At 43.7% G+C, this 25,178-nt stretch overlaps 9 protein-coding genes across 9 annotated transcripts; 6 read left to right on the forward strand and 3 right to left on the reverse strand.

Moving 5' to 3' along the window:
* Positions 1–399: 399 nt before the first annotated feature.
* Positions 400–2,279, forward strand: FVEG_16699 (hypothetical protein; the record flags this gene model as incomplete). The annotated part of the gene is made up of 5 exons (XM_018905939.1): positions 400–1,322; positions 1,384–1,577; positions 1,640–1,772; positions 1,843–2,070; positions 2,120–2,279. 5 exons carry the CDS (start codon positions 400–402, stop codon positions 2,277–2,279), a joined length of 1,638 nt encoding a protein of 545 aa, XP_018757032.1.
* Positions 2,280–5,344: 3,065 nt separating this feature from the next.
* On the reverse strand, positions 5,345–6,508 carry FVEG_09972 (hypothetical protein; the record flags this gene model as incomplete). The annotated part of the gene is made up of 4 exons (XM_018899041.1): positions 5,345–5,665; positions 5,715–6,041; positions 6,090–6,371; positions 6,422–6,508. 4 exons carry the CDS (start codon positions 6,506–6,508, stop codon positions 5,420–5,422), a joined length of 942 nt encoding a protein of 313 aa, XP_018757031.1. The 3' UTR covers positions 5,345–5,419.
* Positions 6,509–8,194: 1,686 nt separating this feature from the next.
* On the forward strand, positions 8,195–9,490 carry FVEG_09971 (cytochrome P450 oxidoreductase; the record flags this gene model as incomplete). Its single annotated transcript, XM_018899040.1, has 2 exons — positions 8,195–9,021; positions 9,070–9,490. 2 exons carry the CDS (start codon positions 8,195–8,197, stop codon positions 9,488–9,490), a joined length of 1,248 nt encoding a protein of 415 aa, XP_018757030.1.
* A 482-nt stretch (positions 9,491–9,972) lies between these two features.
* Positions 9,973–11,502, forward strand: FVEG_09970 (hypothetical protein; the record flags this gene model as incomplete). Its single annotated transcript, XM_018899039.1, has 1 exon — positions 9,973–11,502. One exon carries the CDS (start codon positions 9,973–9,975, stop codon positions 11,500–11,502), a length of 1,530 nt encoding a protein of 509 aa, XP_018757029.1.
* Positions 11,503–12,037: 535 nt separating this feature from the next.
* FVEG_09969 (hypothetical protein) lies at positions 12,038–14,030 on the forward strand (the record flags this gene model as incomplete). The annotated part of the gene is made up of 7 exons (XM_018899038.1): positions 12,038–12,862; positions 12,922–13,071; positions 13,126–13,204; positions 13,271–13,460; positions 13,511–13,589; positions 13,643–13,715; positions 13,774–14,030. The coding sequence occupies 7 exons, from the start codon at positions 12,038–12,040 to the stop codon at positions 14,028–14,030; spliced, it is 1,653 nt and encodes a 550-aa protein (XP_018757028.1).
* A 93-nt stretch (positions 14,031–14,123) lies between these two features.
* FVEG_09968 (hypothetical protein) lies at positions 14,124–16,213 on the reverse strand (the record flags this gene model as incomplete). The annotated part of the gene is made up of 4 exons (XM_018899037.1): positions 14,124–14,866; positions 14,920–15,058; positions 15,128–15,391; positions 15,467–16,213. The coding sequence occupies 4 exons, from the start codon at positions 16,211–16,213 to the stop codon at positions 14,124–14,126; spliced, it is 1,893 nt and encodes a 630-aa protein (XP_018757027.1).
* A 1,077-nt stretch (positions 16,214–17,290) lies between these two features.
* On the forward strand, positions 17,291–18,840 carry FVEG_09967 (hypothetical protein; the record flags this gene model as incomplete). Its single annotated transcript, XM_018899036.1, has 7 exons — positions 17,291–17,658; positions 17,707–17,748; positions 17,795–17,861; positions 17,922–17,971; positions 18,074–18,163; positions 18,214–18,556; positions 18,610–18,840. 7 exons carry the CDS (start codon positions 17,291–17,293, stop codon positions 18,838–18,840), a joined length of 1,191 nt encoding a protein of 396 aa, XP_018757026.1.
* A 71-nt stretch (positions 18,841–18,911) lies between these two features.
* Positions 18,912–20,529, reverse strand: FVEG_09966 (hypothetical protein; the record flags this gene model as incomplete). Its single annotated transcript, XM_018899035.1, has 3 exons — positions 20,412–20,529; positions 20,329–20,351; positions 18,912–20,274 (listed from the first exon to the last, which is right to left on the reverse strand). Exon 3 carries the CDS (start codon positions 20,175–20,177, stop codon positions 18,912–18,914), a length of 1,266 nt encoding a protein of 421 aa, XP_018757025.1. The 5' UTR covers positions 20,178–20,274; positions 20,329–20,351; positions 20,412–20,529.
* An 887-nt stretch (positions 20,530–21,416) lies between these two features.
* On the forward strand, positions 21,417–23,410 carry FVEG_09965 (hypothetical protein; the record flags this gene model as incomplete). The annotated part of the gene is made up of 1 exon (XM_018899034.1): positions 21,417–23,410. The coding sequence occupies exon 1, from the start codon at positions 21,464–21,466 to the stop codon at positions 23,408–23,410; it is 1,947 nt and encodes a 648-aa protein (XP_018757024.1). The 5' UTR covers positions 21,417–21,463.
* Positions 23,411–25,178: the final 1,768 nt, after the last annotated feature.

Below are 25,178 nucleotides of genomic sequence, written 5' to 3' on the forward strand. Positions count from 1 at the left end.
ATTGACTCGTCAACGCGCGTGGAACAACGCTCGCTTTTCGTTTTGTTTCCCCCCACTTCATGGCAATCACCGTCCTCACCATACACACACCAGCATGTCACAGAACACGAAGACAAAGGGGCAGCAAAGCGTCAGGCAGAATGTTTCGACTGCCTGCACAGCCTGCAGAGTCAGCAAGCTCAAAGTGAGACAACTACCCCTCATTTGCCTTGATTGCTGCGGCGTGGATTTTGACCCACAGTTGGCAGTGCGATGGGAATCAACCTACTTGCGGAAGATGCGAGTCGAAGAGAAAGAAATGCATCTACCAGGCCCAGGATGATAAGAGGAGGTTTGTCACGCACCTACATCCAATAATTACCTTCTATTGAACTTCTGCTAAGATTGAACGCGCACTTCATGGTACCGTTTAAACGAGCCTTAGACATCTTTGTCCGTCGCGTTCGACAGTTAGAGCCCTTGTTTCAACAACATGGTTTAGATCTCCCGCCTGTTCATGACGAAGATCGCGCTATCTACGAAAAGATGATCCATGGCTATGAGGCGAATAGCATTCCGCCATCCGGCACCGTCCAGGGCTCGACTGGTCGCGATCAAGATATAATTGTTGGAGTAGACGGAACTTACCCTCTACATCAACCTGAATCACTCAGTCTGGCTGTCGAGATGCCGCTGGAACTCGACGACATTCCCACTGAAACTACCTCAGTATTCCCAGCCAACTCAAGGACGCAGGCTTTCCCGGCGACAGAAACGACCATGGCCGCTCCAGAAACTGAGCAAGAAGCCCGTGCCACTGACTTTGGCTTAGATTGGATCGATTGGGTGGATTGTCAACTGGGGATTGACCCAACAAGTTCCAGCAGTCTGGCGGATATTACATCACTAGATGTGTCTCATAGCAGCACCAGCATCACCACCGGTGCTGCTTACGACAACAATACTCTAGGCAATAACGAAGCTTCTGAAGATGAGAAAGAACTAGTCTTTCAGCTCTCCGACCGGATGGGTCATCTGCATTTGATGGAGAATGGACAGTCACGTTTCTTCGGCGCAACTTCGAATTTCGGCCTCACAAAATGGAAAACCACCTCAGACTTCGGGTCGTTCCCGTCCGCCCAGAGTCCGGGCTCGTCAGTACGTTGTGCTACTAGTGAAAACGCCGATTCTGCCCTTGAGTCCTTGCTCGAGGCTCTTTACTTTTCATGGGCAGACCCGGCCTTTCATGTAGTTGATCGGGAAATGTACTCTCATGGGAAATCACTGTGGCAGAAAGGTCAAGAGAGCTCACCATTCTACTCACCTCTTTTGCAACATGCCATGTAGGAGAAAAATCCGCTTTAGGACAGGGCCGTAAATCTTTCCGCTAATCACTTTTAACAGATGCGCTTATGGTTGCTTACTCCACGATCCTAGGCGCAAATTCGAGAGTCTTGCCAGAGAATATATAGGGAAGTTAAAGGAGCTCCTGGAAATCGAATTAGACTGCCCTAAAGTCGCGACAGTCCAGGCGCTGGTGATCCTAAGTACTTTTGAGGCTGCCTCAGCGCGGGAGGCACGCGGATGGCTGTATAGCGGTGCGTTTATCACAGCTTCTCCCTACTTTGCAAATGACAGCGTGTTTCTCATCAATGTGCAGGGATGGCCATGAGGGTTTCTTTTGACTTAGGCCTTCATATCGACCTGGGGCCCTACATCTCCAATGGGGAGATGTCTAATGCTGAAGCCAATGCGAGGAGCATCGCATTCTGGGGATGTTATATAGTAGATCAGTATGTTTAGACACCTGCCACTCTTTTTGCATGTGTTTTTGGCACAGCGACGGTGCTGACGATTTCCTAGTCTTTGGGGTTTCTACCTTGGGCGACCATTCCAAACCAACACCGGCAACATCACCATCCAAAAACCATTCATGGACAACTCGCACGCGACGCCACAATGGAATCCAGTGGGCCTAGAGAGGCCTTCTTCAACTCGTGATACTTTGACAAACACCAGCGATCAGGTGGACTTGATAGCCCGGCAGTGGGTGTTTTTATGTGAATCTATGGACGCCCTTGGCAATATCATGTAACAAATACCCCCGTTTCTTCATGTGACGTTGGTGACCGTATTATAGGTATGGCTCCAAGTCCGCTTCAGCTGAAGATCTTCTTTCGGTCGCAAACAGAACGGTTGTTGAGCTTCGTGAATGGAAGTCTGCTCTGTCAATGGAGTTACAAATTGATGCTGAAGACATGTCACAATGCCCATTGCCACATCTGATATTACTCCAGTAAGTGGTCTACAATGATCCGTTGGCACAGAATCAAGAGGGCTAATTATCCCGACTTATGGGGAATAGCATGCAGTACTATCAAATTTTGATATATGTGCATCGACCATTTCTCTATAAAGATCGAACCTCGCCATCTCTACCTCAGATTTGCGAGCTAAGGGACCCTCGAGCAGTTTGTCTCGACTCGGCCGTCATGATCGCTAAACTCGTTCGAATGTATGAGAGGCTTTACACTCTCCGACGAATTAACATCCAAGCTGTCAGTATCATATTCTCAGCAGGTCTATTGTTGGTCTTTGAAAGCCTATCTATCACTCACACGCACGATCTTGTGGATATTATTTCCTACCTGGAAACATGCTCCCAGGCACTAGCAGAGGTCGGCGAGTATTATGAAAACGCGTCCCGATCTTTGGATCTTCTCCTCAAAATAAAACGAGATTGGAAAGCTCGAATTATATCACATAGCTCTTTTGTCCCCAAACGACATAGAAATACGCAATCTGCAATTGGGGAACCTTCAAACAAGTACTTGAGATTGCATAATCAGGGTAACGCTGGCTGTAAGCAACATAGCGGCGAGCAACTTGCAAGACAAGGCATGGACCTTTATAACGGCATGGTGTATGCTTATGGGATTTATGAAGACGTAAGTAGCCTGAAGAGAGCAGGGGTATCTTATAACTAATTTTAATACTAAATTTTTTTCTAGTCCTAGCTAAGGAGGTAAGGTTATTAATATTATTAAACTAAGTTTAAGTAAATAAGAAATAAAAATTAAGCCTTTTTATATTACTATAGTATTTTAGATATATATAGCTTTTTAATCTTATATAATATAGTTAATAAGCAAGTAAGTCATTTAAGTAAATAAGTTACTTTCCTTAACCTTTTAAACCTATAGCTTAAAAGCTTAAGCTATAAGTTTAAAATACTAGCTTTTACTTATTAAACTCCTTTTTAAATAACTTAAGAACTACTTAATAAGTTCTTATATTATAACTACTTTTATTATATATATTATAATACTAAATACTTTATTTAATTAACTTTCTTTAATTATTACTTTATAATAATTTTACTATTACTTATATATTAATATCTATTTAATTAATTACTTATAATATATCTTATATAATTATTATCTATTTTTTTTATAATATAGTTTTTTTTACCTTTTAATATTAGCTTAATATCTTATTTATATCTTAAAGATTATAAAATTTAGCCTTTAATAAAGTAACTTTATATATAACTACTTTTATTACTTTAATAGCTAACTTTAAAGCTTTAATAATAGACTTTAAAGAGCTACTATAATATTTTTTAATTTACTTTTTAAGGTATTTAAATTAAGATTAGGCCTTTATTACTATCTTTAGGGTCTTTAAAGATTATAGTATTAATAGTTAAGTAGTTCCTTTAAGAGGTATTAAGGTCTATAGCTATATATTAAGTTTTAAGATTATAGCTTCTAGATTAAAAGAAATAAGCCTAGCTTCTTTAAAACTCTTTTATATATTACTTTCTATAAAGGTAGCTTAAAAAGTAATATAAAAAGCTAGGAAGAACTTAGTCTTAAAAATATTAGTTATAAAGTATTTAATTAAATATTTTATTTCTTAATTATAAGCCTTTTTTAGTACTATAAAGTACTTAATATTAAAAGGCTAAAATAAATAAGATATATAAGTAAGTATATAAAGTATAATAATCTTATAATCTTAGTAATATCTTTTAAATTTAATAAAGTAATAACTTTTATAACTATTAAGAATTAAGAGATAATAGGTATTAATTAATTAAATACTTATAGATTAATTAAAGTACTTTAGCTACTCAAGACCTAGCTTATTATTTATCTATCTATTTTAGCTTATTATAATAACCTAGTTAGCTAGGAAGTTACTTTTTTAATATTAATTAGTAAGGTAATATTAGCTTAAATTAATAATAAATAGTAGGATTAATTAACCTTTTATATTAATTACTATAATAGCAGTAATCTATTTTTAATTTCTAGGCTATACTAATTTTAGTTTTCTTTACCTTTTTAAGCCTATAATTACTATTCTAGCTATTATAAGGCCTATTATAAAGCTAGTTTTATTAAAGTTCTAGATATTATTCAATTAAATACTATACTTTATAATTATATTTTATATAAGCCTAAACTAGCTATAAATAATAGTTAGATCTTTATATTTAGCTTTTTAATAGTTATATCTTTAAAATAAATATATCTTTAGCTTTAGTTATTACTTTATAAAGTTATAAGCCTAGCGCTTATTAATAGGTAATATATTATAGTTAGCTAGTAAAGAATTAGCTATATCTTTTATAAAATATAGTTATAAAGGAAATTCTTATAAATCTAGGTTAAGGATAAATTAGACTATTATTTATTTTTCTAGATTAAATAGTTTTTATAAATTTAAGATAAAATTATATTATAATTAAATACTATAGTAGCAGTAATATAAGGTTTTAAAGGGCACCTTATAGTTAGTTATAGCCTATTATAGACTTAGTTTTAGGTTATTTTAAAGAGCTTAAAAAGCAAGAAGGATTCTAGCCTTATGTAAAGGCTATAATATATTAGGTTATTAAGAATTAATTAATTAGATAGAAATGTTATAAGATAAGGGATTTTTAACTTACTTACTTAGATAACTTACTTGCTTATTAACTACGTTATATAATAATACTTTTAATTAAGTATATAAAGTAAAAAAATACTGTGTTTTTTCTATAATAGCTTCTATTAACTATATAGATAATAAATAATGATGTTTTTGGAGGCTAGACAAGTCAACTGTAGGTAGGTATAGCAAGAGCTTACGCATTGCACGTATATTGAGCCGGAAGAAAAGGAGGAATGCAAGCCCCTTCTCGAATGAAACTCGACCAACGGGTCACGTGTAGGACTGCCAAGCTTGCCTAATTGACATGTCAGATGGCCAGTACAAAAGGCTGTCTCGGTGTTTCTGTCAATTTCACAGGCATTACTCCGTACCATACCAGTCAATACTTTGCTACAGAGCTACAATTGTCAATGCAGTGAGTTGTCCCTCTTAGCATTTTTTATCGGCTAACTAAGCGCTATTACACGATGGATCCAATGCACTAACAACTAGGGTGTCACTGTTGGTAGACTTTCTTGACCCTTCCTTCAGCAGCATCCTTAATGAACTCCTCTAGACTTCTAGCGTGGAGGGAGGGGTACAAGTCCTTTGCAAGAACATACCCAAGGTAAACGGCGTTCTCCGGCGTGTTATCGCCTCGCACGCCCCAAGACATCCAGTACTCGTAGATACTTCGCATTTGGTTCTGTTCTGTGGATCCTCTGAAAGGTGCTAGCATTTCTTCGAGCTGTTCCTTTGACAACTGCAATGGTTCAATAATGGTTCACGAGGTTTCAGGTCAATAGACTTACAGTAGTAGGCTCTGGCTTCTCACCAAGCACCTTCTCCACCAATTTATGGACTTCATTCTGCGTCTTGGTCTCTGTGTAGGCTAATACTCTCTTATTGATAGTTCTCGGGTCGCCCACTATGGCAGCGACGTAATTTCCGATGTCTCTAATATCCGTGAGCGCAGAAGGGATGTCACCGCCGGCGATGATATTGTTGTTGGGGAAGACGAGGCATTCGTCCAGCTTGCCGGACGGGACTCGGGGCAGAGTGATCTGGTACCACCAACCCACATCAATAACAGTGTAGGGGAGATAAATACGCTGTATGTGATCTAGGACTGCCTCTTTCTACAGTGATAGTTAGGTATGTGGTCTCATGATGAGGAGTCAACGTACTCTATCGCGAGCATCCATTATACCGCGAGGTGCAATGGTAGCGAAGAAGCAGGGCACATATCGCTTCACACCAGCTTTTTTAGCTGCATTTGACAATGGAATCTCATCATCAAGTGATTGAAAGTGAATGGCCGAGATGACTGTGTCAATCCCAGTAAGCACAGCTACCAGCTCGTCATGGCTTCCACCAAGATCAATTAGCACAATCTTGATGCCTCTTTCTTTCAAGCTGATAGTCGCTGGCTTTTCAGCTGAGCTTGGTCGCACCAAAGCCGTAATATCCTGTTGTATGTTAGCACAGTCAAATAAGCGGGAAGAGTGCAGGCGCGGACAAATTGGGTTTCGGATCCGAGAAGGCCATTGACAATCGACCCTCCAGTTTCCCCAGTAGCACCAACGATCGCGATCTTTGTTTTCATTTTGTTTGCTGTCTATGATACGTATTTGTTTGATGGAAGTGATGTACAAGTCGAAGGTATTTAAGATGTTCGCCAACAAACTCCGCAAAGGCCGGCCCACTCAGTTTGGTCGCTGACTCGCTGCGGAGTTAAGGCAGGTAAAGCCCGACTCTGTGCTCTCCAGATGAATTAATTGCATTGCAGGCACAAGGAACACAATTTGAGTTGCCCGATAGTATAACTCAAGTTGTAAGCCTGGAATCTTTTTATTTCCTGTGAGAGCATATCAATCATTTATTTGGGCATTGAGAATAAACTCCGCCAAACTCCGCAGCAAAATCAGTTGACCAATTATTCAGCAAAACCTGCCACTGTTCCGCTATCCGTAACTCACATGTTTTAATCAATTTCAACTTAAGATATATCATGATATCTGCAAGATCGAGTTTGCTTATACTCAAGATGCATAAAGCATTATAAGCCTTAGGGCAGGATTTACCTTTCGGGAGAGTGGGCTCGCAAATAGATCATATAACCATTAATTATCAGGACAAAAGCTAAGATCAAGGCAAATAGGACATTCTGACAGTATAGACAGAAGCCTGCGTAAGCTATGCAACTCTCTTATCTAAATCCTGCCTGGAATCCATTGACGTACTTGTTTCGACTTATGTGTTTGTCACCTTTTACTCTGGCATGGCTGACTGAAACTCCACATAACTGAACGACCCACTGTATTTGACAAATCCGTTTTTAAAACTGTTAAAAGAGTGGCTTCACCGTTTTACGGATTCGGTCAGGAACAGTGAGCAGCCTAACAGTGTGCGGAATTGTTGCAATGATCCACCCCCGCATTCATCTCGATCTTGCCCGGTTTATTTCCAAGCCTATCAGACTTCGGTCCGAAAACACATGACTTGAAGCCACCAAACTCGGGACTGGCTGCAGTTACCATAGAGTTTTCGACGCTTCATTCATGATATGCACAGCTTGCATACCCATTTCCGCAAAGGGAAAAGATAAGCCTTGAAATGAAGAACAGAGAATCGATGACACTCAATCATTTCACACGGATTCCCAAACCGAAGCGAGTGTTGCACATCTCTCGGGTTCTTGACTCGACGTGGCTGAAGCTTCTCGGGTTCTGAAGCCGAGGAGTCCCAGTACCGAGAGAGCCATGTGGGGTGACACTGACACCCACCAATTGACTTTGCGCATTATCTTTATCTGTCCCGAAGCGGTTCAGAAGCCGATCAGGTGCCTGAGTCTAAACCCAATAGAGCGGAGACGCGATATCGTTTGGTACTGCGCTACTGGTGATGTCTGCTTGACGGAAGATACGGCTTCGGTCTGCGATACCGCTACTCGGCGTGCTGGCCAATCACTGAACGACAATTAACATTGCTATCTCTCCATATCTCTGGCTGAAGGGGTCGGGTGATCAGCGTCACAAGACCTGTTCAAGCGTGCACGCACTATCAGAACTCCCGAAGACCAGCCTCATTATGACAAAAGTATGCATCCGATACGCTGTCATCGTGAGGGGTACAACCCGGAACATCGGGGTCGTTATCTTCTAGCCCGGGTTCCATCAGGCACACGATTGTCTATAAGAAAGTGCTATGCCTGTCTTGTCGAGCTACTCTCTCAAGCAACATAAACATCACCAATCTCGCCAAACCTTATCTCCGCAAAGCCCACCACACAATGTCAACTGCGAATAAGCTCAAGGTGAACGTCGAGAGCGACAACTTCACCGAAACAAGCCACCGAAGCCCAGTCCGTGCTCTCCCTTCGACATGGTACAACTCTCCCGAGATGTACGAACTTGAGAAGCGTGCCATCTTCTCCAAGAAGTGGCTGCTTACTACCCATCAGAACCGGTTTCCCAAGGCTGGCGATTGGATGAAGTTTAACACTACTGGCTACGAGTTCGTCATTGCCCGTGATCGAAAGGGCAACCTTAACGCCTTCCATAACATCTGCCGTCATCGCGCTTTTCCTGTCGTTCAAGGCGGACAGCAAGGCAACTCATCCATCTTTGCATGCAAGTACCATGGTTGGTCTTATGGACTGAGTGGCAACCTCGCAAAGGCACCCAATTATGATCAGCTCGAGAACTTTGACAAGAGCAAGAACGGCCTTTTCAAGATCCATCTAAAGGTCGATGCGTATGGCTTTGTTTGGGTCAATCTCGACAGTTCTGAGAACCCAGAACCTTGGACTCGCTACTTCGACGGTATTGATCAGCAAGAACGTCTTCAGAAGGTCAACTGGGATGACTACACCCTCGACAATGAATACAGCATGGAGGGTGAATACAATTGGAAGATCTTGGCCGACAACTTCAACGAATGCTACCACTGTCCCACGACCCATCCCGATCTTCCTACCCTTGCAGACCTCGGCAAGACAAAGTGCGACACCGGCGAAGGATGGATCAAACACTCGAGCATCCAGACTGAGGAGCAGAAGAAGAGCGGAATGCAACTCGCAAGCACATACTTCTACCCCAGTGCTTCAGTCGTAGTCCTGTAAGTATCTGATATCTCCCGACATAGGATTCCTCTAATACCATGCAGGCCTCACTTCATGATGATTCAGCGTTTCATGCCACTTGGCCCTACCTCCTCTTCTATGCACTATCAAATCTTCCGCAACAAGAACTCATCCGAAGAGGACTTCCATAATATCGCTGATCTGTATGCACGCGTTGTTTCGGAAGATAAGGACTTGTGTATTGGCGCTCAGAAGAATCTCAACGCAGGTATCTTTGTTAGTGGGGAGTTGCATCCACGATTGGAACATGGCCCACTGTCATTCCAAGAGTCTCACCGACAGGCAATTCACGAGCATGCCAAACTTGAGAGGGAAGCAGGCAAGCAGATCTGGCCAGCAAGGCAGCAGCTGCCATCTGACAAAGCTGCTGAGGCTAACAAGGAGGACGAAGCATTGTGTTCGAGCTTGTCTTGTGGTGGTATTCAGGAGGTGTTAGCTTGGTGATTTAAAACTTTTAGACTATTAAAATGAGACAGGGGAAAGAGATAGATTAGATGTTTATGTCAGGTACTTAATAAGAATGCAAATGACTTTAAACATTTGTTTAGTTGAGTACCAACCTGTCAGCAACACATCATGACTTGGCGGTTGACTCTGTATTTCTGTTAGTAAGATGGTGCCAGTACCGTGGGTCGCATTGTCTCGGCTATAAATGCAATTTCTTTTATTTCCGTATATCCGTCTTCCACCTCTTACCACTCCAGAATTTCTAGATTTCAAGACGTCAGATATCCACTCTTGCAAGCAATGACTAAAAGTATATCAAGAGTTGCATCATATATATATCCGGACTAACGCCATTCTTAAGCAATTTTCGATATTATAAAAGAGTGCTGTTGTCATGCACTTTTCATTCTTCATAATGACGCAGAGACTTTATGCCTGTTACTGAATTCTCCACCTCTCTCTTCTCTTGAACGACAATCATGAAGTTTGAACAAGCTCTTTATGTTGCTACGTCGCTTGTTGGCAGTGTAACTGGTGTTGCCGCTAGTAACAAGCTCCTCTCCGGTGCCACTATTATTGCTTGGGACGAATCTGATCCAGAGCCTCGCGTCATTCGCAATGGCTATTTATTAGTCGAGGGCGACCGGATCGCAAGCATCGACACTTCCAAGCCATCTCGGCTTCCCAGAAATACCGAGGTCATCGATGCTACCGACCAGATCATAAGCCCTGGCTTCATCGACACGCATCGTCATGGTTGGCAGACAGCCTTCAAGACACTTGGATCCAATACTACCCTGGCTCAATACTTTGGACGTTACGGAGAGTTCGCAGCTGCACCCCATTTCAATGCCAAAGACGTTTACTGGGGGCAGTTAGCAGGACTCCTCGAGGCCCTGAACGCCGGAGTCACAACTTCGCTGGACCATGCTCATCATACTTGGTCGAATGAAACAGCTTATGCGGGTCTCAATGCCTCAATTGAGAGTGGTGCTCGTGTATTTTGGGCTTACGCTTTCCATGATGTTCCGTCCTTGAACTACACAGTTAAGGATCAGATTCCTAACTTCGTTGACATGGCTGAGAATGGCCTTCTGCAAGACAGCAATGTTGAGATAGGAATTGCGTATGATTCCTTCGGCCCGAACCCTCCAGATGTTGCAAAGGAGGTTGCAAACCTGGCACGAGAATTTAATGTCTCGGTTGTTACAACCCACTCTCTTGCTGGACCCTTTGGAGTCTCCAACCTTCCCGAGGACGTTCACTCCTTTGACCTACTCAACACGTCGATACCAGTCGTCTTTTCTCACGGCAGCTTCCTCACGGCCACTGGCGCCAACCTTCTTCGTCAAACAAACCAATATCTCTCTATCACTCCGGAGTCGGAGATGCACTACGGACATACGCATCCACACTCCTACTATATCCAGAATCAGGCTGCGCTCGGCGTCGACACCCATTTCACCTACTCAACCGACATTTTAACGCAAGCCCGAATCTGGTTGCAAAGCGTCCGCTATTTCTTCTTTGACAAGGTACTCTCCGGGTGGGAGGTGCCCAAGAATAACCCAATGAGTGTTGTTCAGGCTTTTTCGCTTGCAACTCGAGCCGGAGGTCTCGCACTTCGCCGTCCAGAACTTGGAGTCATCCGTGAAGGAGCAAAGGCAGACCTAATTGTTTGGAATGCAGCCGAGTCACCCTCACTGCTGGGGTGGACAGACCCCATTGCTGCAATTATGCTGCATGCCAGCGTTGCTGATATCTTGCATGTCATGGTGAATGGGGACTTTGTGAAGCGGGATGGAAAGCTAGCTATCGCTAACTATTCAACGATCAGACGAAGCTTTCTTGAGAGTGCTAGACGGATAAAGAATATTTACAGAAAATTTGACTACCCAAGCCTTGAAGGGAAGTTCAATGGAGGAGGCTTTTATTATGGAGAGGCAAGGGTTGCAGACACTGAGAGAGGTACGAATAACGGGTATGGAGGGCTACATCTATTGGAATAGTGAGTCTGAGATTACCGACACAAGTTAATGCCATGAAACTGGCTTCACAATATCCAGTTAGCTGCTCAAACTGATCAAGGTTCCATTCAGGCTTAAGGGGGCAAGGTATAGATAGGCATTGCGGAACATGGAGACAAAAGCATACTGTCAGTCCCGCACGTAATGAGGATTTGGATATTACATCCCGGTTCTAAATGATGGTCAATTGAATAGAGTGGTAAACCTAGTCAATGCTTCTGCGTCTGTCACACCGGGACCCCATATTCCGCAAGGCGAAAAATCGGAATATGGAGAGGGCGCAGCCTTCCGGAAAACCCGCGGTAGGTCGGATAACCCCACGGGGACAACTAGCACGAATGCGGCTAGCTCTACTGGGCATGGAGCTACATGATCTATCTTCCATTCAATCGAAATAAGCTATTTAGTCCACTGATGTTCTTTATAAGAATGGTAAATATAACCTACCTTATATACAGTCACATCTATGGCAAACGCACCAACTCTTACTCTTTGCTTTACATAACCAAGACTCGTTATGCTTCAAACACTTCCCATGCTTAGCCGGGAGATGACCATAGCTTTGGCTGTCCTCTCCTTGCTTCTGGTCCTAGTCCACAAAGCAATATCAAGGCGCCGGGAAACCAAGGGACTTCCTCCTCTTCCGCCTTCACCCCCTAGCACAAACATTTTCGCTGGCCATCTTCCAACCGTCCTGAAAGCAGCCAAGAACCATCGCCAGCATCTTCTGTTCCAAAAGTGGGCCGAGGAATACGGCGAGGTGTTTTTCGTCCAGCTGGGTACTATCCAGGAGTACTTCATCAATAGCGACCAAGCCGTCAGGGCAATCTTCGACAAGGCTGCGGCCCAAACATCCGAACGACCGCGTTGGATTGTCAGTAACGAGCAGATATGCAACCGACTCAATCTTCTCCTTCTTAGCTCGAGTGAAAAGGCATGGAAAAGTCAACGGAAGGCCACAACCTTTGGACTGACTAATTTGAATCTTGCTGATGCTGGCCTTCCATTTCTCCATTTCGAAACATTGAAGTTCCTAAATGACATTGCAAAAGATCCCAACAAAGGTGCCAATCCGCAATCCCTATGGTCGAGCATTGGTCGCTACACATATAGCACATTCTCGTCCCAGATCTTTGGCCTTGATGTCCCTGAAGACAACAGTCCTGTTATTGACTACATATTCGAAACAGGCCTAGCCCAGATCCTTGGCATGCTCCCTGGCTACTATTTAGTTGACACTTTCAACATTCTGGATAAGCTGCCACTATTTCTTAAACCTTGGGAAAGGAGCGCAAAGGCCAGACACAAGCGTGACTATGAGTGGTGTTGTGACAAGCTCAAGGTAAGATCCGTCTCGGTAGCCCGCAGGTCACGAAGTCTTTGACTGACCATATCACCCAGAGGGTAAAGTTACAGATTGATGCTGGAGAGGCTCCGCCTCATATGACTTTCATCAGAAGGGTCATCGAAGACCCGAACCACCTGGGACTTGACAGCCTCGAGGATGCCTCATACCTAGGCATGATGTTAATCATTGGGGCTTCGGATACGGTAAGCTTTACTGTACCTCGATTTCTCCATGCTGTAGTACTGACAAGAGGGCAGAGCCGGATTTCAACTTGGTCATTCCTTGAGGCCATGTTAACATTTCCAGATGTCTGCAACAAAGCGAGAAAAGTAATTGGTAAGTCTGTTGAAGCGCTTCAATCACACTCGCGTACAAAGGGCTGCAGAATACTCATGTGAATAGATTCGGCTGTTGGAGATAGAGTTCCGGTTTTCGAGGATCTGGACAGTATGCCATACATCCGTCAAGTTATGAAAGAATCATGGAGATGGCGTCCACCTGTCGCCCTGGGCCATCCCCATACCACGACTCGAGACATAATTTACAAGGATTACCGCATACCAAAGGGAGCGAGGATACATCTGAATGCTTGGTAAGCCCTCGTATTGGCTTTGATGGGCTCCCATGCTAACGTAAGACTAGGGCAATCCATCGGGACTCTACACGCTACAGAGACCCTGACAACTTCATCCCTGAGCGTTTTGACGGTGATACAAGATCGGTGAGACATTAAAGGGGTGCGAGGTATTCAATAGCATGCTGACTCAATATCAGAGCCAAGAGAGTGCTGCATCCCCTGACGTTTCTAAAAGAGACCATTTTGTCTTCGGAGCTGGACGTCGTATCTGTAAGTCAATCGTAACGATCCATACGCCTCAACCCCTTACTAAATCTGCCCTGTATAGGCCCTGGTTATCATATTGCGGATAGAAGCTTCGCTGTTAGTGTTATGCGCATTCTTTGGGCTTTCGACATCAGTTTGAAGCCAGGAACAAAGCTTCCTCTTGACCCCCAAAGCTTTCCGGGCGACATGCCAGGTAACCCTGGACTCGAATTACCTGTCGTATTGACTGTCAGGAGCCCAGAAAGACTGGAAACTATACAGAAAGAGTTTGAAGCGGCTATGCGGAACCGGGAAAGGATGGAGCCGCTAGCTGGGTAACAGGTTGGCTTGAATGTATCGAATATAGATCTTACCGCTACCTTATGTCGCTGCGATCGTTACATCTTCTCAGCCAGTATTACAAATTACAAATTACTGAAGCATCCGTGATTCGGCATAAGACTGTTTCAGGTATGGCCCTGTTCTCCAAGCTTGAGGCCAGGCAATCCTTCCCTCTAGCAATCTTGCAGTCTCATTTATCAGTCGCGCCAAGGCACCTCGATGTCCCAGAAGACCAACCCCGCTCAAGTACAGGCGTTTCTTGTCGTTTCCAGCGGCCCAGGACTTGGCGTCTTGACTTGAAGCATCCAGCCGTAGGGTTGGGAATTCATCGCCAACATCAAACTCTTTACTATGCTCGACCAAAGCCCAGATCGAGATAGCGCTATGAAGGAATGCCGGTGCCTCATGATGAGCATTGGTACGGCTTAAGCGAATCTGAGACCAGATGCGACATGCATGTATCAAAGCCTCTCGTGCACTGCGGGTATCGGACATCCATCTCTTCAGTTTACCAACAACCATTGAATGCTGCGTTTTGGTGACTCGCCAACGTCCAAAGGCAATAACCTCTCTAGTCGGGAAGTATATCAGGAGTGAAATCATGTGAACATTAGTCATGGCAGCTCGAGAAAGAGCTGTTGGTGGCAAAGTCTCGACATGTCGCTCCAGTATATCCAGATATAAATGAGCATGACGAAGCCAAGACAGGTCATTAAGAATGCCCATGACCAGAAGAAGCGAGTGAAACGCATCAAGCTTGCCAGAGACCTCACGATAGCGGTAAAGGCCCAGGAGCACCTGTCGGAGAGAGAATAATTGTTGAGAAGATGAATCTGAAGTTGTTGTTAGCTCCAGGCCATTTAATAAGTATGCTTGCAGCCCAAACCCTCTTTGAGACTATTCTTCCATGTCTCGGCACTAGATATGCCCCAGGCATTTCCATTGGCCGGCATGGGTGATTGAAGAAAGTCTATTGGAATCGTGGATGAGAAGGCGAAGAATCCAACTTGCTGGCTATCTACAAGCTAGGCTGAGTCAGTTGTTATCATTTCAGCCTTGCTGAAGGCTAAAAGAATCAGACGCAGGACACTTACCCAAGCGCAATAAAACAAACGAATTTCTAACTCTGCCTTGATCCATGCTTGCCAGTCTTGAGATACCACATTTTCACCGACTGATGAATTGCCTAAAATGTTTGAGAATGAAGCTATCTTGCGGCATTGCGTCGCAAGCTGCGCCATTGTCTCCTGGGCGCATTCTGCGAATCTTAAGTCACCGCCGTACATCATGCCAATCTGGTTCAGGACGGAAGCCTGAGCAACACAGATATTGGGTGTTGAAGTCTGACTCCGTTCCAGCTGTTGAAGGAAGATTTATTAGTATCAATTATATTCGTAAAGGCCGAATCCAACAATCAGCAAGGATGCACTAACCTGGATGCGAATAGCTCGGCGTAGAAATTCCTGCATGATGGGATAGACCTCTCTTGACTGTACGGTTTTCGAAAACAGGCACCCGATCGCTGAAACGGCAAGACTCAGTAGCCAATTGTCTTTAGTAGGTAAAAATGTTGCCTTATGGAGTAGAGGGAAAACAGGATGATACTCTTCAAAGTAAACCTGCATATAGATCTGCATGTGCTGTAGAGGTGGCAAATGCTTGTTCGTGAAGGGGATACAATATGCATTGTCGCTATTGAGTTGCTCAAACGTGGAGACCATAACTTGGTAAGCTTCTTCGTTTATATAGGGCACATGCCCATAGTCTTCTGCCCTCCATGGCTCAAGGTCATCATCATCTCTGACAGAGGTATGCAAAGTGGTTGCGGGCGATGTCTGGCTGGTTTGGGCCTGAGAACCTGGGATAGCTAAGGGCTGAGTAAAGCTGGGGGTCGGGGTTTCGCATTCGAGTTGATATACCATGGGCTCACTATCCACGGGGGGCTGTACTGTATGGGCATCTGCGTGGTCGAGGGGGTCGATAGGACTCTGGAAAAAGAATGCCATGGGGTGAGGTAGTTCAAGTAAGGAGTTATCAAGCATGGAGTGCATGGAACTGTTCCAGGGAAAGTCTATACCAAGCGGCGACCAGTCTTGGAAGTCCAGTCCTTCAGTTTCAAATGTTAGATTGTTGACGGAGACTCCATTAGGAAAGGCTTCTTGCCCTGTACCTGAATGCATCTCTACAGCATTGTTGCCGACGTCTGTCGATAGTGAAGGAGGCTCGTCGATCGCTTCAGACGCGCTACTATGAACACTTAGGGCTGAGTTAAGTGGCAAGGGACATGGATGGCTCTGGGCCGCGGGGAGAAGGCTATGTGCATGGTCATCCTTCTCGCTGAAGGAATGAGACTGGGGACTGGCACCATGGGTTATGTTCTGTCCCTTCTGCTGCAGGGGGCGATAGACGCAATCGAGGTTTTTCAGAGAACATCTTCCACATGGTGAATGGCCGTCGCAACGTTGTTTGGATCGGGCGCAGGAAATACAAGCCTTGGCTACATAGGCAACCCTCCGAGACCTACGAGTCGTCCTGGCAGGATCATGGGTAAGTAAATGTTGATTTAGAGTATCCCTGGCTTTTAGTTAACACGACTATAGCCGAGAGCTAACACATGTTTCCGCTTGACTCACTTTCGTGTGAAGGTACTGTTGCAATCTTGGCAACAGTAAGGACGAATGTCTAGGTGCCGTCGTTGGTGACGTCGAAGATGCTCGTCTCTGGCAAAAGTAGCACCGCAGTCACTACAAGAGAGGGTCATCGCAGCGAGTGATAACTGACTACAGATTGGTAAGGGACGGTATTGCGAAGATTGGAGTTAACTGCTCGGCACATGGGTACAGTACGTCTGTTTTGTCTGGAAATGGACGGGAGTTACGGGATAATAAAAATGCGGGGTTGGGTCTACTTCAAATTCTGCGGGGTTGCCATACGTACCATAGCACGGCAAAAATACCGGTAGACAATCTCTTAAGTGCCTAGTTACGTAGTAGCAAGAAGGAACTAGTCCCAATGAGAACAGATACCCTTCTTTTTCTACATCTATTTATAAAGTCTTGGCTCGACTGCGACTTTTGGCGATAACTGTTGCCAAGACGGCAAACCCCTTGTTTGCTCCCACTCCGGATGGGCTTGTAAGTGGTATTGAGTCGCTTAATACCATCTTCTAAGTGGTCGAAAGGTGATGGTCCTTATATTTACAGGCAAGTAACATCCGTCATATGTTACACTGCACCTGGGGTATATCGAATCAGATCATGAACTTGAGGGTAAGCCTCGTAGCTCTGCGCACAATTAAAAGACGCATTGATCTCGGTCGGAACGCAGCTTTCTTCTTCACTTTTGCTCGTGCCCAACTCTTGTCTATTACTACACTGCTGCAAATGTCTCAAAAGAGCCCCAAGAGCGGTTCGCCGCCTTCTCCACGGTCTTCCCACAGCCAAGGACCTATCGCAGCTGCTGCGCAGGCGCTAGAAGTCGACGATCTTGCTGAGGGGGAGGAAGATGACCCAGGTCTTGGCGAGGACTCCGAAAGCTCGACGGCCTCTATTACCTCAAGCATTCTCCACTACCGCACCATCAATGGCAGGACCTATCACAGCGAAAGAGGGAATGCCGCCTATTGGTATTGTCAGTCGTTAGGTGATCGAAGGCAAGGCTGATATTGTGCCAGGGGCTCTAACGATGAACGGCAAAGTGAAGCCATGGACATTGCGTAAGATGCAAATCGTTTGCGGAGCTGTGTCAACTAATACGTTCAGACATCACATGTTTACTCTTTCGCAAGACGGTGAGCTGTACTTTGCTCCCCTCGATGGCAAAATTCAAGTAAGTCATTTGGTCTCTCAGAACAATAAGCTCTAGGCTAAAGTCATCCGTTAATACCAGAGTGTACTTGACATTGGATGCGGAACAGGTACGCCAATGCTTGTAGCAAAGTCATCTGGAGTTGCTGTACTGATTTGAGAACTCTCTCATAGGCATATGGGCCATGTCAGTAACTGAAGAATCTCGAGCCTCTGGCCTTGCTGACCTGAAAGTGATTTTGCCGACAAGCATCCAGGGTGCGAAGTGATAGGGACGGACATATCTCCCATTCAACCTTCATGGGTACCACCTAATGTCAAGTTGTAAGTTGCGACTCATTTACTGATGATGCCATTGTCTCATCTATTTATAGCGAGATCGAGGACTTTAACCAAGATTGGACCTTTCCTCCAGAGTCCTTCGATTACGTCCACCTGCGCTATTTAGTTGGATGTGTTCCAAACTGGGACTATATATTTGAACAGGCCTTCAAAGTTCTTAAGCCGGGCGGCTGGGTTGAGTCCTTTGAAGCATCAGCTATCATCGAGAGTGATGACGATAGTGTGAAACCCGACTCGGCAATGGCGCAGTGGGGACCTATCTTTATCAAGGCCTCCAAAATAATTGGAAATACATTCACTGTCGTGGGAGACGATCTTCAGAGACCCGGCATTGAGAAAGCAGGATTTACAGATATCAAGCAATGGGACTTAAAGGTTAGCCATTCTTCCGTGATAGGTAAGGATACGCTAACAAGTCTCACCTTCAGTTACCTTTGAACCCTTTCCCTAAAGATCCCAAGCTTAAACAAATCGGACAGTTTGGTGAGCTGTTCAGTACTCAGGACACTGAAGGGCTTGTGTTGTTCGTTGCCAACACACTTGGATGGACTCCCGAGGAGGTCCATGTATATATCGCCAACTTCCGACGAGAAATCAGAGACAGGAAGAATCACCCATATATTCGCTTGAGAACTGTGTGGGCTAGGAAGCCAGAGTAGATATAAGGTCGCTTCTCAGTTTCTGTTCCTGGCTTGAGCATCTGACCGCTTTGGAATTGAATTACTGAGATCTATGGACATTCGGACTCTCGAAACGCTGCATACAATTGAGGATTCAAGTATGACGTGAGGGACAGATTTTCACCTTGACACGCGACAGCGAAGTAGGTCTGGACCCCAGTGGCTTGATCAAGCTGACCTGCCGGTGCCAACATATCCAATACACGAAGATACGATTGCGAGTAAACCCCGTACCCATTCCCAAACTCTTCAAGATACCCGATAAGTCCCAGCGCAGCTTGAAGGTCGTTATCAGCGTAGTGTCGAACTGGTATATATGCCTTGACGTCGGGAATCGAAGATTTTGGTGCAACGTCAAAGTTAAATACTGCCCCGGATGTCATATGATCCACCTCAGGTAGCTCATCTCCAGGTGACGCGTCATGGTTGAGGCCAAGTGCACGTTTCCACAAATCGAAAAACTTCTCTAAAGACTTATCCAAGTCTGTGCGAAGTCCACCAACAGTCATAACGTCTCGGACGAAGCGGAACGAAGTTTGGTTGGACCTTGCGTATATCTTGAGCCGTGAAGCACCGGGCTCGACAAGGTCTATTGCCAGCATGAACGGGCGGAGTTGTCTCCCATCGTCGTGGCTGGAGAGATATGCATCCACGCGATACAAAGTCTCGAGATTTTGACATCCTGATGTTTCAATCGCATGTTTTATCTGGTGCCAAGCGCTAACATCTTGTGTCTCAACTGGTATAAAGTATACTTTGATCGACAAGTGACCGTGCAGCATTTCCAAGGCTGCAAATATTGTTGAACCCTTTGTCGAAATTCCAGAAGTGGATGGGATGGGAGACTCAGCACCCAGCAACTCATGCCAGAAATGTTCGAACCAGGTTAGATCGAGTTCAGGAATGATTTTGGCGAGGTTGTAAACTAAATGGCGAGTCGGGATTTGATTGAACGGATCTTGCTTGCTTCCCGCTAAGGGACTGACAAGCTCAATGGCGTATCTGATGTCAGGCTTCTTGCTTCCAGAGTTCCATTTCCAGCTATACTCAATGGGGGAGTGGTCATCGGTCATGAAGCTCTTCCAGGGTGCCATGCTAGACCGTGGTCTGGGTCCCATTTCTGGAACGACCCATCTGTACAACAACAACAGAGCTTCGTACTGCTCGTTCCCGTCATAGTCCGCTTCTGCGAGGAGGGTATGGAGTTGTGGGCCGAGAGTCTTCCACCACCATTCTTTATCCCCCGACAAAGGGGGAAGCCATTTGTTCAAAGTCTTCCATACGGATTGAGTTGCCGGACCAGCTTGCAGTAGCATTTGGACGTGTTCAGTTTGTGTTATAATACGAACTTGGGATTTTGTTTATTGGGGTAAAGAGCGGGGTGGTGGCCCTGGGGCTCGATCTGTTCTTATGCTATCACTCTTGTTAGTGAGGCAGCTTTGTCACTGCAATGAAAGGGATCTGTACCTAAAACACACGTCCAGGCTGCACTAGACTCGGACAGTGAAACAGTCAGCCTGAAATCGAGATCCATGAATCCTCTGACTGACTCAGCAGCTAGGAGGGATAACGCGTCATGTGAATCAAATATCGCGTGGTCGACTAGCTTAGGTTGCTGAATGCGACTTTCGCCTGCTAGGTAAATCGTCTTATTCACCACGAGGCAAATGATCGTAGCTTTCGTAAGTAGATATTCAAGCTCCAGTGCAGCTTCCTTGCTTCTCAGTGATTAAGCAGGATGATAAGCCATATACCGATATCTTACACTGTCTTCCAATTTGTATCTGTTGAGTTTAAGCAAATTCAATGGGTCTATGAGTTATTTTGCTCAAGGTTGATGCTGAATGGTTGCATCTTGCTTTGTAAGCAGATCGTCATGTTCCACGTAACGTCGTTCACGTGTTTTATGAGACAGATATATCAGAGAGAATTCAGGTTGGCTTGATATTGGGAACCCTGGATTTGAAGTGAACGACCTCTTTAGAGGCGTCACCCATCATCATGTGAGGAAGTCAACAGACCAAAATGTGAAAGTGTGTTGCAGATAGATCCCATGTGTTGGTGGCGCTATCCAATTTAGCAAATCAACAACTGTGTGCGAGTTGAACGACTGAAATCTCATGAAACAGCAATCTCCAGACATAGAAAGACGAGTGTTCAACTTTTGGCATACGCTATTCAACGCGCAGTACACTAGGGAACTACCTGTTAGATCAAAGCAGATAGGTCATCTTTCTATTACAAGGTGTAAGAGTATCTAGGGTAGTGAGCATTTTGAAATAGCGGAATGGAACTACGGAATCGCCCCGTGTGTCTACCCCTCTTTCTTGCAAGACCCTTGATTTTCAACCTTAAGCGGAAAGCTGACGCTAACCTAAGAAGGAAGTGATGGGCTGATTGCCGTAAACTCACCAATCAGCCTAAGTTAACAGTTCATTTTATCCATATACGCGGCTGCAAGTACAAGCCTGTATAAGAATACTGGCCACCCGATCTTAGAAAGGCAATCAAGTCGGCGCCAGCTGTCTGCCAAGAAGGGCTGCCTTTTCTTTTCTCTTTTATTTTTTCCCTCATTCTGTTGTTGTCTTCTGGAACTCACGATATGATCGAATCATCCTCCTCGTTTATCAAATCATCGATACCTCTGTATCACAATGCGGTCAAATCCGTCATCTTCAAATGTGCGGAATTACTTATGGGTATCTTTGTCTTCAAGCTTTTCTCGCTCGTTGCGGCCCGATCAGGACAGTTCACATCATACCTTATGTTTACGGAGGATTATATCCAGCGAACACTTTACATCTCATCTCGTGGCTTATCGCGAGCGGGACTAGTTGTTATTGCTTTTAGCCTACTCAACATTGTCTTTTCACTCTATGGCACTCTTCTCTGGGCACTAGACTCGCCAGGCTACATATTCAAAGCGACAAATGCGACAGTTGCTGATTACGACTTCCAGAGAAATAGTAATCCTCCCTATATCATTCAACTCGCTCTCAACAGGAGTCAACTTGAAGGTATCACAGAGAAACTCCCTCAAGTCGTTGGCTCCGAGCTTTTTAATCCTGGTCTGAACTACACTTTAACCGGACAAGTCACCAATGGCGACGAGGCTCCCGAGGTTATCTCACCAACACGACAAGATGGTGTCGATGCCCGTATCTGGTTAGACAGTGATGGATTTTCAGTTTCCCCAGACACTCTATCAATGTACCCTTCAGTAGGGAAGATCGGTGACGCCACCTTTGACACGAAATGTGTGAGATTTGATGGAGGCTCTGTTGTCTGGAATTGCACTTTCGACAACGCTTTTGCAATCGAGTATGTAGAGACCGTAACAGGCATGCCTGAGGTGCATTGGAGTGATGCTACTGATCTCGATACAAGATATATTCTTCCTGAGAGATTGGACAACATCTGGGTCTCGGTTGGAAAGGGCGGTGGTTCAGCCTTGATGACACAAGTCTTTACTGTCACTAAGGGAGAGAGGCGACATACTTTCTCTCAGGCTACTTTGAAGGTTACTATGTTAACCAGTCCTGGTGACCCATTTGCCAGAGGGGAAGTCACTGACCTAGTCCGACGCACCTGGAGCTCCAATGAGACAGAACAAAAAAATACCCTTATTGGCAACATCGTTGATGGCATGATAAATGCACAAAACAATGACCTCAGTTATCTTTTCGGCGCAAACGCAGTCGGTAATGACAACAAGTCGGCTCTTCAAAGCGAGTGGGGCTTTTACACGCCACAGAATAACAACAATAGCCAGTACTCCATTGTCAGCATCACTAGCACAAACATGACTCTTATTCGATCTGAAACACTCGACAAGGCACCTGAACCTTTTGAGAAATGTGAGCGATCGAACTTTCAGAATGAGGCGTTTGGTGGGAAGGTGACCAAGACTGATTGCGCGGCGTCAAAGCCTGCAGTTGAAAAACAAGTCTTTTATGGCCAGGTTGACACTGCTGCTATGATGATCATCCGAGGTTTGGGTGCCCCTCGGTCTAATCTCAGCGCCGAGTCCCTCAACAACCATGTCTTGACCTGGATATGGGACAACTCTGAAACAATCGAGTCGTTGATGATTGCTAGAGGGTACAGTGTCAGCGTCGACCCATCACTTGTACAGATAAGCGTTGACAAATTGATGGTTGCCATGTCTCGCTTGCAGCTGGCGCTTAGCTGTCTAGCTCTGTTCCTGGCCATTGTAATGTGGCTGGGTCTCATGGTCGCAACTGACGCACACTGGACCGGAACCCTCTTAGCAAACTTGATACACACAATATCGGAGCCAAACAAGGTGAAACCAGGCTACATCGCACGGGTACCAAGTCTGAGCCTGGTACCTATCGGCCAGAAGCGTGTTTTAGCTGTGGATGGCAGGGTTGTAACAGTCGCTGACCCAGCCCTTATCCCCATGCAGCCTGTAAGAAGCCCTGGACATCACATAATTGAAACGAAAGGAGACGCAAATACAGGAACTTATTCAGTGGCCTACCAAGACCCCAGAGCTGGAAGGCAGGCACTCTTATCTGAGTACTAATAAGGCTATATAAATAAGCGGTAATATCTAATAGTTAAATAGTAGCTTAACTAATTGTAATCATACTTAAACAATTGTCTAATTATATTTACTAGAGAATGTTAATATATAATTCAGTAGGTCAGTCTATTAAACGCTAAGTCTTATAGTAAGTTAAAGTAAATACCTATAGTTTTATATATAGAGGCTTAGATATCTGTATTTTATATTTCTATAAAGCAAGACTAATAATATAAAGGCCTTAAGCAAGCTAGCTATATAGCTAATATACTATATATACTTATAGTAATCCCTTAACTCCCTTTCTTTAATATAAATAAATTACTAATAATAAAGCTTACTTTTAATAATTATAGTATATAAACTTATCTCTATATAGGAATTTTATAGCTTAAAGCATTATTATACTAAGCTTACAGTCCTGTAAAGTAAATATAGTTTTATAAGTAATATATATTACTTATACTAATAATACTCTTTATTATATACTGATTATCTCTAGTAAGTAAGATTTAAGGGTTGCTTTAAAGAAATGCTAGAAGTAAGACTATATACTAAGTCATTTTAGGAAAAACGATAGACTGTTTCCTCTCTTTAACTATAAGCTTAAGTATAAAAGCAAGAACATGTCTGGAGATTGGGCAGATCTTCTTTATAGCATATGCTGCCAGACGTGGCTAATAGTTCTTGCTAGAGGTTTTACTATAGAGCCTATTGCTGGCCTGATGAGTTCTCTGCAAGACCTCGGGGTTGCTGTCATATACTAGGCTACCGCTCTAAGTAATCTCGTTTACTACTAATAGTAGTATTAATATCCCAAATACCTACTAAGCTATTATTGCTAATAGTAACGTGCCTGTTACGCTATAAAGCATAATACTAGTAGCCAGACCTTGATAATCTGTCTGTAAAGATATTTTAAATAACTTTACTTTTACTAAATCTGCTAATAGGCTAAACAGGTCTTTTTCATAGTCGGTTTCTATAGCTTAGTAAACGAGTTTAGCAGTAAGCATAGCTTTACTTAGCTTTAATACTAACTGCTAGGCTAGCAGTAATATAGTATATACTACTATTATAGGCAGGCTTCTAATTAGCCAGAAATTAGCCAGGGTTAATATACTATTAGTATATTATATTACTAGCTTATATTAGCTAATAAGAGCGCTAGAGCTAACCTTAAGTAAGTCCCTCTATAGTCTATAGTCTGCCTATCTCCCTAACTGCTAGGCTAGTAATAGTATAGTATATACTACTAATATAAGCAGGCTCTTAATTAGCTAAAAATTAGCTAGGGTTAGTATACTATTACTATATTATATTACTAGTTTAAGTTAGCTAATAAGAATACTAAAGCTAACTTTAAGTAAGTCCTTTTATAATCTATAATTAGCTAGTCTCCTTATCTAGTTAAGCTATAAGTTAAGAAAGTTAAGTATAGCTAGCTAATATAATAAAGTATATATATATATATATATATAAAAGGTAAAAAAAGTAAAAGAAGTAAGAAAGGTAAAAAAGGTAAAAGAGATAAAAGAAATAAAAAAAGTAAGTTAAGTTAAGCTAGAGTAAAAAGGGTAAAAGGAAAAAAATATAAAGTATTAATAATAAATTAAAATTAGCTAAAATAAAGTTAGCTTCTTATAAGCTAAGTAAAGGCCTTTATATAAAATAAAAAAAGAAAAAGCTTTTTATAATTATAATATAAACTAGGCTATAGTTTTAAAATACGTAGCTTTATAAGTAAAAGCTAGTTAGTAAATAAAAT

This window comes from Fusarium verticillioides, chromosome 9 (assembly GCF_000149555.1).
Source record: "Fusarium verticillioides 7600 chromosome 9, whole genome shotgun sequence".
NCBI classification, from domain to species: domain Eukaryota; kingdom Fungi; phylum Ascomycota; class Sordariomycetes; order Hypocreales; family Nectriaceae; genus Fusarium; species Fusarium verticillioides.